Genomic DNA, 12057 nt, shown 5'->3' with positions numbered 1-12057 from the left:
AGCTCGATTTCTGCACGATCGTAGTAGTCTCCTCCGGCTCCGGTGCGAGACCAAACAAGGTTAAGTGGTCCTCCTCGATAAGATGTTGTATAAACATTGAGGCTACCGACATCACTACCCCACATGTGGTAATACATACGCATCTGAAAAATATATATGTAAGTATACGTAAATTAAAATGGGTTATGTAAAGAGCTTTGGAAAGTAATGGTGAAAGGAATACTGTTCTGATACTTTGTCATGGATCAAAGGTCATTAGATACACACTATTTCTTTTATGAATTACTTACAAAGCAATCTTTTGAATTACTGTCAAAGTTCGGACTTCCAATGCGTGCTTTGTCACCCTTTACACGTGGGGTTCTCTGATCAATGTACAAATAGTAACCAGCACTTGTGCCACGGGAGTGATCACGGCTTGGTGCAGCAGCATTTGATGTCAGTGCTGATGATGTTCGTGTATAGTCAAAATCGTCACTTCTTAGTTGTGACCAATCACAGAGGTCACTCTCAAAATCACAAGTCATGTAAGTAGCTGTAGGGAAATATAGGAATAAGGTGCTCATTTTGTAGTAAGAAAATTAGTATTGGGATGGTATAATAACAACAGAAAGCTATGAGTGACACGATCATCTGCAATTCTCTAAAACTAATCAAACATTGCCTTGATAAATTCTGGAATTGTCACGATACCTATTGACTGTAATATATCTATTGCTTTGTTACTGTTTTATAATTGTGTCAAGGAAGTGGGGTATTAGAAAAACACATTAATAGCAAAATATTAATATTAAGTTAATGGTAAATAGAATTTTTGTGTCTAGTCTAATAATGTCTTTACTAACTCATGTAAGGGTGTGCAGTATGGCGCAGTGTGTTGGACGTTCGACTACTGATCATGAGATCGAGGTTCGAATCCAACTCTCACCGCATTGCTTGTATCCTTAGGCAAGATACTTTACTTACGTTTGCCTCTTTCCACCCAGGTGTATAAATGGGTGTTTGATCCAAAAAAATGATCAGAGTAATAATGTTCAGCGCTTAGAGGTTTCACAACATTAGGCACTATATAAATCCAGGATATTATTATTATTATTATTAACTCAGAGTTAGGGTAAGGTTAAGGTTAAATCCTAAAGAAATTACTCAAATAACGACAATTAAAAATTAAAAAAAAATTAAGATATTCTATCAAGAAGACTGCACTTACAACACTGCATTTCATCAGAGTTATCACCGCAATCATCCGTGAGATCACATAAATATGAGTTGTAAACGCAGGCACCACTGGAGCAACGGAACTGAATGTCGGTGTCAAGACACTGAGTTTGACGTGGAGGCAATGCGCAGTTCCTCAAAGAGACATCATCAAGGGCGATGTCACCAACAACACTGAAGCTTCTGACAGCTTCAAATGACATCTGGAATGGTGATGATAGTCTTCCTATGCCTACTCGAGCTCGCAGCCAGTTGGGACTCTGATTCCCTGACATTTGGAAAACGCGTGTTCTTTCATTGTTCGAATTGAGTGCCAACATCAAAGTGCCAATGTCTAAAATACATGAAACAAAATTCTTTCTAAATTTCAATAATATATGCATTTGAAGTGTTGTGAAAGACAACATATATTATTATCAAAATATTATGTAAAAGAACTATAATTGATAATTTCAATATCTTGAAAATATTATTAATGGTCTAAGACTTGTTGTTCTATATACTTCATTAAAATACAGTAATGTCAAATAACTCACCAGCTCCAAACATGTGATACCAGAATTGAACTTCACAACTGGAAGACGTTTGCTGCAGCATGGGTCCTTGTAGTTCAGCAAAGCTGTTAAACTGGCCTTGATTAGCATCAACAACCATGTAAAAGCCATCACCAAAGAGGTTAGTGTGGTCAGATCCAGGACCAGTAGCAGGGGTATCAGTTGCATTGCTGCGACGGTACCACTTGAATTGACCGGTACTTATGTCCACAAAGCGACACTGGTCACGCTCAAAATCACATTCTCCTGTATAAATGAATATAATTATAATTATCATCTATTTAGCACAACATTTTTAACTTTATTTTTCAACTACTTCATGTCCAAATCATGTTGTTATTTACTTTTGTTAGTCATCTACATACAAACCATACATTTCTACTAAATATAAACATAGTAAGTAAATATCATACATTAGAACCTCCTTTTTATATGATTTATGACACCATCTTCTGTAGCATGAAATGGAACAAGTGTGGATCTTAATCAGATTTACTCAGAGTAACAAATTCTCACCACAATCAGCTTCATCATTATTCACACTGCATTGCCTGACAAAATCACACTGTTTGCTCATGGGGATGGTAGTGCCATCACCGCAGTCAAATTGACCTCCAGGCCCAGTAGGTGTTGGTACAATGTTCAGACAGGTTCCATCAATAGAGTCAAGGTCATCAATAGCAATATCACCTTGATGGTTGTCACCAACAACGGCTTCAAAAGCAAGCTATAAAATAAATGTATATACATTTGTATTATTTCTTATCATTCTTTATTGACAACTGGGGATAACATGGCACACGAATAGTAGGCGATACAAGCATGAAAAAATAGCAATAAAAAACTTAGATAATATTTTCACAAACTTTACATAGTAGTAAATTAGTTAAATACATGATTCAACTGTAAATAATCACTATATATATCTTATAATTAATATTTTTTGTAAATATCACTATACCACACACATATATTATGGTTATCATTATTATGAATAAAAAAAATATTATGATTGATTGAATAAAGTTCACAAGAAACAAACAACAACAAATCAAGCAATATAAACACATACTGTAGGATAAGACAAAAATGTTAATGATACAGATGTACTGTACTGGACAATACGGTAAGGAATTTTATCTATTTTAAGGTTTTGTTAAAATCATCTCTCTTCGGGTATACATTATAAGTTAAAAGTCGAAAAAATAAAAACCCCTACCTGAAAGTAATCAAGTTGGTTAACAGTAACCATATCATATATCCATTTGTCACCTTGGTTTCCTGACAAACTCCAGATTATGTTTGACTGACTTTCTGATACTGTAAACAGCTAAAATATAAAGAAATTCCTCATTTATTAATAAATTTATAATAAAACAAACACGTTCGATTTAATTTTCTCGCACCGGACCAGAACCATGCCGAAACAGGTGTGAAAGACCCTTTATGGTAGCACAGACAAATTAAGTGTCATGTATGTTTTTCATTGGATAGATTGTGCAAATATTTCATGAGTTGAAAAATAGAGCAATTGACCAATAAAATGTGTTTGTGTTATAAAATGAAATGTATTTCTTACATTCAATGTCCCTGTGAAGTTTCCATACATATGATACCAAAATTGGAAACATCTTGGACCATTGGGTGAGAATCCTTCAGATTCAAGACGGGCACGCTCTCCAGCTGTGCGTGGGAACGAAGCCTCTATATACATATACCTGCAAATGACAAACCAACTTATGAATATAAAATTGTAAGAAATTTAAATGTATTGAATTTGAAAGCTACAAAGTTGAGAAGTCGTAAGATCCCTACCTGTATAGACTCTACATGTGCGAAAGTACAGGTAGGTATCTCATAGACTACCAACACCACTGTTGATTTGTGTATATTTGAACACAACAAACATTTATTCCTCTAATTAAATTACATTTAATTTTTCAACAGCTTTTATAATAGTATATGTATTTCTGGATTTAAGAATTTAGAGTTTCGACCTATTTAAACATTGTACATTGATACAATCATTACATAAAAGTTGTTTTCCTTTTTTTTCACTTACCAGCCATTTTGGTTGCCATAGGTATGATCATATGAAGGGCCTGTGAAGTCTGAATAGGAACCACCACTGTGTCGAACCCAATCAAATTCATCTCCCGTCTTTGCATTAGTCCATCCACATGTGTCGGTTTCAAATGTACACGAGCCTGAAAAAATAAAGATAGATAGTTATACTTTTGAGGTAGAAAGAAATGTAGTAATATTTTCCTGAAAATCATAGCATATCCAGGGCGGATTTCGTTGGGTATTAGAGGCACACTCTTCCTCCTTTCAACAGCTAAAATGAAATTATGAAATACTTTTTGATATATATTTTTGACATATTATTGATATTATATGTCAACACTCTCCCATTTAAAAATCCTTGATCCACCACTGAAAATTGTATTGTTTTTTATATTCCTGTCATTAGTCCTAATTTCAGCTTACCAAAAAATCCACTACACATTCCAATGGAAAACTGTACATCATCAATTGCAATATCACCCTCTTCTTGACGACCTGCAATGCCTTCAAACATGATCTGGAAGTCGTCGGTCAGGAACACACTCTGTCTTGCAATACGCCAGAAGTCGTCAGTCTGGATGTTTCCGAATGACCAGATTTGTTGGAGTACACCATTAACGTTAAGGTATGTGTTGAGATAACCAATGTCATCCCCTGGAATGAAATAAATATAAAGTAGTTATCAAGCACACTGACAATGTTCAACCGCATAGCCAGTTACATAACACCATATTACATTTAAATAGAATAATGGACAGATAAAAAAGGAAACAGAACTTTTCACATGCGAACCATACACATGCTTGCTCAAAAACACACAGAGTTTACACAAGTGAGACGGGCAACGTCTAACAGCGATTAGCGTTTAAGATGAAGATGAGATAAATGGACAGATAAACGAGACTCATAATATTATTGTGCACAACAATATTTTATTTAGGAATTATAATTTGAATGTGCCAGATTCCTTATATAAAATTACTTTTTAGTTTTGCATTATATAGGTAAATCAGATATATAGTGGTTGTGAATAATTTATCTACGATGTTAATATAAAGCCTCTATGACATACCTCTCATGTGATACCAGAAAGAAACACAGCCATAATAATTGGATGGGGGTGGGTAAGTTGGACTGGTCAAGCGAGCTGCATCACCTTCATTTGTCAATAAGTAGCGTCTATCAGTGAACATGTAGTAGCCTAAAAAAGAGATTAAAAACAATTTAAAACATTTAAAGTAATAACTATTTATCACAGGTCTTTATTTCCTAAGAATTCTTAATTTAGATTAAGACAATACATATATTCAGAACTTTGGAACGAGTATGTGAATAATTTTTGAATTTGTAAAGTATTACATGAACAGGGTTGTAGGTTCGTCTTAAAGGTCAATTTTTAGTCCTTTTACCTTCTGATGTTCCATATGTATGATCAACTCTAGGACCAGTCTGTATTGTCAAAGTTCGTCCACTACCTCTTGACCAATCAAAATCATCTGTTTTGTCCTGAGTATAACCACAGATATCATCTTCTTGAAAGTCACAGAAAGCTGCAGAAACAAATTAAAGGTCAGGTTTAAAATTGTTTCTTGTTAAAAAATAGTTTTTATATAGATAGAGTTCTTACTTACAGCAGAACCCCCTTTTTGGGATAACCCTTATTCTGGGGACACTCTTATTGAGGAGACACTTTCTTTTGAAATGAATGAGTAAAAATATATATATTTTAACACTACAGCCAAACCCTATTCAGGGGACACCTCTGTTAAGTGGACACTTTGTTGGATCACAAAGGTGTCCCCTTAATCTACTGTATTTAATTTTTTGTTAGAAAATATACAAAATAAAATACTTACTCCTTGGTGGGCACTCTCCGTCAGACACTTGAAGATCATCTAATGATATATCACCCATGAAGTCGTCTCCTCGTACTCCTTCAAAGACTATGTAAAATGTATTTGCTGTGTCATTCACAAGAAGTTGTCCAAACGTCCAGTCATAGTTCTGCTCACCTTGGCGTGTCCATAGCACTTGTCCTATAAAAAAAGTAAAATAGCAAACATGAAGAGAAGAATGCAGGAAGAAAATACTGCAAACAAACAACACAGTTATTAAAATACGAAACTTTTATACATATGTAGATATTCTAGATCTAGAAAACTCAGATATATCTGAGAGAGAGTGTTCAGAGAGTTTTCTAGATCTGAGTTTTCTAGACACACAGGAATAATAATTTGGAATTAGGAGTAATATTCTTATCTCATGTATGTCTGAGTTTTATTACTAGTTCCCTAAATATCTAACAAATGTATACATTTTTCCAATACATAATAACAAATTAAATTTATAAAAAAGATAGAATTTTCTTTACCAAGTTTGTTCAAATTAGAATTTGCATACACATTGAGAGTTCCAATATGGCGTCCATACATGTGGTACCAGAATCGTAAGCAAGTGAACCGTGCAGTGGCTGTCAAACCATCACTAATAAGACGTGCCTTTTCATTAACAGTTTTTCCAGATGCCTCAAGATAAATATAGTAACCTGAAAGAAGATTAAAACGTTCAGTAACAGTCAGAATATTCTAGAAAAAATTAAAATAATAAAGGCATTTATAATGCGCCATCTTTCCAATCAATGATTGCTCATAAGCGCAGTATACTCTACTTATACAAACTAACAGTGGTGTTCTATGAGTGAAAGGAGTGTGAAGTCGATAGTGATACTTGAGAGACGGTGCATGGATTGTTCAATTTTGCTTTTGGAAATAATACCATACAGTGATTTAGGGATCTCACTTTAAGATGACATAATCATTACTAGATATTGCAAATTGCAAGTGAGTGCTGCGATCAGATATCTGGACATACAAATGTCCAAAAAAGAGAAAGTAATAGTATGTCTTCATTCGTGTTCTGAATATGCAGTGTACAATCATTGCCTGTAATAAATGTCTTCACCCAAAGAACCATAAACTTAGTCTAGGTCATCTTAGGCCAATGTTTTGCAGTCAAATAATGACCTTTCAGATCTGACAAGCAGTGAAGTGTGGCATGAAGGTGAAAGAGAATATGTGCAGAATATAAATTAATAGTCTTACCATTCTTGTTTCCTTTGGTATGGTCAGCAGTCGGGCCTGTGTTGTCACTTCCTGTTCGTCCTTGTTGAACCCTCCAGTCGAAATCATCAGTGCCGTCCTGTCTCCAGGCACAGATGTTACCATTCTCAAAGTTACAATCATTTGGTCCTGATGGCTGTGTTGGCATTGCTGTTGGTACAGTGGCAGGTGTTGTAATATCAACTGTCAAAATGCAAATTACAATAAAAATTAGATGTGTTAAACATACGGACAAACATGAATTGATGTAGAGATCAAGAAGTGTGTTTTGTGGATGTCTCTTGATTTAATCAGGATAGTTCCGTAGTTTTCGCCTTTTTTGTGATCTCATCTTTATTTCGGGCACAAGAATTAATATTAGCAAAAACAGAGAATCGATCAATATAACCAATTATTATATCCTCAATGGTTTAAAAAATACAATTGAAAAATCTCGCCAACAAAATAGATTGAAATAAAGGTTTTGTAGTGTATCTTGTAGTTAGGCATAGTTAAAAGATATCAAATTAATTAAAATGAAAAAACCGTGTAAATTGTATTTATATGTCAGAAAATATAGGGCCTATAAAGAACAGAGAAAAAATAGAGATGTCATTTTAGCAGAGGTTAAACTGATTCTCAACAGACCCAAAAATACACAAACAAAATGTTCATCACCATAATAGACTGCTAAATACAATACCTCAAGTAAATATACCTGTACAGACAGAACCTTGGGCGATGTTTGTATCATCAATAGCAATATCTGCTGTGAAATTGCCACCATGTTTGCCTTCTATAACAATCTGGTACTCATCAGCTGTGATCAGACCAATGGTTGCTTGATACCAGACGTTGCCTTTGTTTCCACTTCTTGACAGCTTAGGAATGTACTGATTTGTCTTGGAATCTTTCATATATACATTCAAATCACCAACACCTAAGAAATGGAAATAATAGCTTAGAATTACTACATGTATAAACTCCAAATACAGTAGTAGTGGCAGAGTGGCTTGGTGGTTGACATGTCGGCTTACCAATTCCTAGCTTCAACTTCAAGTTTTCAATACAGCACCACTACTTACTGTAAGCTTCTATGAGACTCAGTTTAGAAATCAAGGGTTTTAAAACTTAAATTGCAAGACTATGAATGAATACATAAAAGTAGTGGAGTTGTAGCTTAGTGGTTAGCATGCTTGCCTTCCTGGGTTAAATCCTGACCTAGTGCCAGGGTTGACAGTCACGGCTTTTTCAATTCCACTTCCTAAGTCTCAAATGAGACAGTTTATATATAAATTTTAAAATAGTTTATCCATCCTGTTATTGGCGTGTTACACGCTGTTGGATGCGTATGAAAAAAAAATTATAATTGCTAAGCAAACCTAAAGTAAAAAGGCTAACCTTGTCCATACATGTGATACCAGAAGGAGAAGCAAGACCCTGAAGTGGGTGGTAGATGCGCACTGACAAGCCATGCCTTGTTGCCTTTTACTCCAACAGATGATTCAATGAACAGGTAGAAACCTACAACAAACAGTAATTATAATCATAATATTGAGGTAGCCAAGGTGAAGACTATAAAGGGTATTTTACCACATCAGCATGTTAACACAAAAGTGCAACTGAAGCTTCACATTACAGTTAAGCCTTCTTTAATTGTCAACTTTACAAATGGTTTTATACTGGCAAGTTGGTAGAATTGAGAACACCACCACTTCAATAGTGGTATTTTTATGTGTATAATAAAATTAAGAGAAATTTATTGTCTAATCACTATATTTCAACCATTAACATTCTATTGTTTTTTTCTTATCTTACCTTGATCAGTGGCTGTAGTATGATCAGTAGAAGGACCTGTGTATGAACTTGGTGTCCCACCAGCTGATCTCATCCAATCAAAATCATCATCACTCGCTTCGTTTTGCCAGCCACATTTGTCACTCTCAAAGTCACAGTAACCTAGACACAAAAGAAAAGATACTTGAATGAATACTGTACAAAAGCATACATACCTGTATTTACTTTTTTAACCATTCATTATAAAGCTCTGTCTACACTCAAACTAGTTTGACAATAATAGTGTAATGTGCCCAAATATGGTAGTGATATGACATCATCATCACATTTTTGTATCACATTAAGTTTGATAGTGTCCAAAGAGCTTTAGACAATTGTTTTTTATATTTTTTTTATTACTAAGACCTACAAATATTTGGCTTACCAACTGAAGGGCAGGCACCCATTATCATTGAAATATCATCTATAGCCATATCTCCACGAATTCCATTTCCACGAAGTGATTCAAAGACAGCCTAAAATACATAAATCAATATAAAAATAATATTTCATCATGGATGTAGTTGTGCTGCTATGCAGGGCCATCATAATTCTTTATTCACCAAAGGCAAAACGGTATAAACAAATAGCTTTCGCTAGTCAATGGTTTACACCTGATTAACAAATATAATACTGTTCAGTGCAAACGATTTTGATAATATAATTATACAATAATGTAAAAAAAAAAACCACAATAATGACAAAAAGAAAGAGGTGGGCCAGCATTAATCAGTATCTCTTCAGTTATATTTTTTACGAAATTAATTTTTGATGTATTATTTTTTATGTCGAGTGATAAATTATTCCAAAATTTTGTGCCAGTAAACGAAATTCTAAATTGACCTGCCAAGTTTCTTTCATCCTTAAGTTTCACCAACATCTACCTTAAGAAAGTTCTAGCCTCCGCAGTATTTTAGCCACCTGCAAAAGCTAAAACTACATTGTGAGGAAATGTTCGATTGGTAACATTCAACTAGATTAAATAAGGTTAAATAAGATAATAAAGGCTAACCTCAAAACCAATATTACTTTGCATTGTTACTTGTCCAAATCTCCAAACATTCCCCTGGTCCAATGACTCTGTCCAGAGGACATTACCAAGGTTACCGTTCTGCCTAGCATACACGTTAATCGTTCCCATCCTATCACCGTACATATGATACCAAAATTGCAGGCATTCCCCGGTAGAACTTGGTGAATATGTTGGGCTGATTAGACGTGCCTTGTCCCCTTGTGTAATAGGACTTGACACCTCAGTATAATAATAGTATCCTGTAGATTTGTAATAAAATGAAAGGATATTAAAAATAAAATGAACTTTATCTTTATTGTGTTTTAAAAAATCAATATAATGTAAGCAAGTACATTAAGAAACTTTAATTTAAAAACATTTAATAAAACTACAACTGTTATTCAGATTCAGAATACAGAGGCACAATAACAGTATTAAGTATCCATTTCTTTGGAAACTGGCAATTGTGTATTTCCACTGACAGCTCTATAATGGAGCATATGAGTGGAAATATTGTAATAAAATTTAGTAGTTATCTTGAAAAAGTTATTAAATGTTGTTATTACCTGCAGTTGTTCCAAGTGTGTGATCAAAGCTTGGTCCCGTGTTAGCGCTTCCAGTTGTGCCCTTCTTTCTCGTCCAATCAAAATCATCGGTCTTATCTTGTGTCCAACCACAGCTGTCCAGTTCAAAATCACATATTTCTAAAACAGAGGATTACAAATAATGGAAAAGGTTGTTTATTCCTAAATTGTTTATATCTACCTTCTTTGTTTTCTACTCTTACTCTCTCCACCCTCCTTTGTTTTTAATTCTTTTATCCCAGCGCTTGCCTGCTTCATAGATCTAAGCCTGCTTATAATCTTTTCTAAGTAGGGGAGGGAGGGGCTAAAAGTCACAGGGGTAAGTTGTCACAGTGCTTTTTCAACCCTTTAAAGAAATGGAATGTTCCAGTTAGTGACCTGATTTGTGACCCCTTACTATGCACTTCACACATACCGAAGACCAAGACAAAACTATTTCTAGATTTCATGTACTAAAAACACCTCATTTTTTGGCCTATAGATCAACTTTTTGTATTTCTACTAAAAACGGTATGTATGCTTATCATTGTGGTTTACAAAGGAGAAATTTATGTTATAATGTAGTTAAATATCAGTGCTAAACAATGTACAAGTATGGTCGCTTGATTACCACGGATTTCGTGTAACGAGTGGGTTTTCTATAAAATATGGTAGTGGGGCAAGTTGTCACAACCTGTGACAACTTGCCCCTAAACATTTTATTTTAGTGTTTTATCTATCCCAGTCCTACGGCCTAAGAAACGTTCCCTAGTCATATACACTCTCTTACAGACTATTTACTATTTTAGGCCTCTATTACTGTCATATAAATAAATAAACTGCTAGAGGCCTATTCTTGCTTTTTGTTTTCTTGTCAATTGGATATAGGGACCCCTAATAATCGAGAAAACACAATGTTTATATTATTTTTTCTATTTTATTCATATGGTACGCAATTAAAAGCGTAAAAAAAAGTTTTAGATGAACATCAGAACCAAAGAAGAAGAATAAACCTAGCTCAAAAGATAAAGTGCACAAGAAAGAAATTGGATGTGTTTGTACTGCAAAGAAGATTATTCCGTGTCAGTTTCAGGAGGAATCTGGATCATGTTCTCTGTCTGTGAAGAATAGGCTCATGAAGATTGTGCTGGTATCAATGAATCAGATGCAGACTTCACATGTGAATTATGTTGCTAGCTAGATTTTATTTAAAGTGACATTGTAGATAAATGTATTGCGAACTCTCTACAACAGGACTATAAATAGACCTATATCGATTACAACATACTTTAATACTTATTAATATTGTTTTTAATACATTATTCATCATCTAAACTCACTAACTTATGTATAAACACACTTTCTATAAATAAATAAGTTTTAAGCAGATCTTTCATGCATATTGTCTTATTTTTAACGATGTGACAAAGTGCCCCACTGCATGTGACAACTTGCCCCATGTACGGGGCAAGTTGTCACATCTGACCCATTGGGGAAAAAGTGCTCCCCTGGGTCACGGTCAAGAGTATTTTTACAATCAATGGTCCCCTTATATAGACCATACCCTAGGCTATATTTGAAGGTACAAACTAAGTTAATTTAGCCTAAAACTTAATATTTAGAGGAGATTAGAATGAATTCGTGACTTTTAGCCCCTATCTCCCCTACTCTCACTTTCAAATGAAGGGAAGTGTTGCCCGAAAGCTCTG

General features: G+C 34.5%; 3 protein-coding genes across 3 annotated transcripts; all 3 read right to left on the bottom strand.

Moving 5' to 3' along the window:
- Nucleotides 1-1178: 1178 nt before the first annotated feature.
- On the bottom strand, nucleotides 1179-3024 carry LOC140055488 (MAM and LDL-receptor class A domain-containing protein 1-like). Its single transcript, XM_072100829.1, has 4 exons — nucleotides 2992-3024; nucleotides 2289-2499; nucleotides 1755-2018; nucleotides 1179-1552 (listed from the first exon to the last, which is right to left on the bottom strand). The coding sequence occupies exons 1-4, from the start codon at nucleotides 3022-3024 to the stop codon at nucleotides 1179-1181; spliced, it is 882 nt and encodes a 293-aa protein (XP_071956930.1).
- A 231-nt stretch (nucleotides 3025-3255) lies between these two features.
- On the bottom strand, nucleotides 3256-5059 carry LOC140055487 (MAM and LDL-receptor class A domain-containing protein 1-like). The gene is made up of 4 exons (XM_072100828.1): nucleotides 4912-5059; nucleotides 4263-4493; nucleotides 3835-3979; nucleotides 3256-3490 (listed from the first exon to the last, which is right to left on the bottom strand). The coding sequence occupies exons 1-4, from the start codon at nucleotides 5030-5032 to the stop codon at nucleotides 3256-3258; spliced, it is 732 nt and encodes a 243-aa protein (XP_071956929.1). The 5' UTR covers nucleotides 5033-5059.
- Nucleotides 5060-5091: 32 nt separating this feature from the next.
- On the bottom strand, nucleotides 5092-10627 carry LOC140055486 (MAM and LDL-receptor class A domain-containing protein 1-like). The gene is made up of 12 exons (XM_072100827.1): nucleotides 10573-10627; nucleotides 10352-10489; nucleotides 9786-10045; nucleotides 9159-9249; nucleotides 8756-8896; nucleotides 8339-8461; nucleotides 7656-7877; nucleotides 6941-7141; nucleotides 6211-6384; nucleotides 5696-5875; nucleotides 5249-5389; nucleotides 5092-5117 (listed from the first exon to the last, which is right to left on the bottom strand). The coding sequence occupies exons 1-12, from the start codon at nucleotides 10625-10627 to the stop codon at nucleotides 5092-5094; spliced, it is 1752 nt and encodes a 583-aa protein (XP_071956928.1).
- Between the last annotated feature and the right edge of the window lie 1430 nt (nucleotides 10628-12057).

This window comes from Antedon mediterranea, chromosome 7 (assembly GCF_964355755.1).
Source record: "Antedon mediterranea chromosome 7, ecAntMedi1.1, whole genome shotgun sequence".
Taxonomy (NCBI): Eukaryota; Metazoa; Echinodermata; class Crinoidea; order Comatulida; family Antedonidae; genus Antedon; species Antedon mediterranea.
This window is presented reverse-complemented; position numbering and strand designations above follow the sequence as displayed.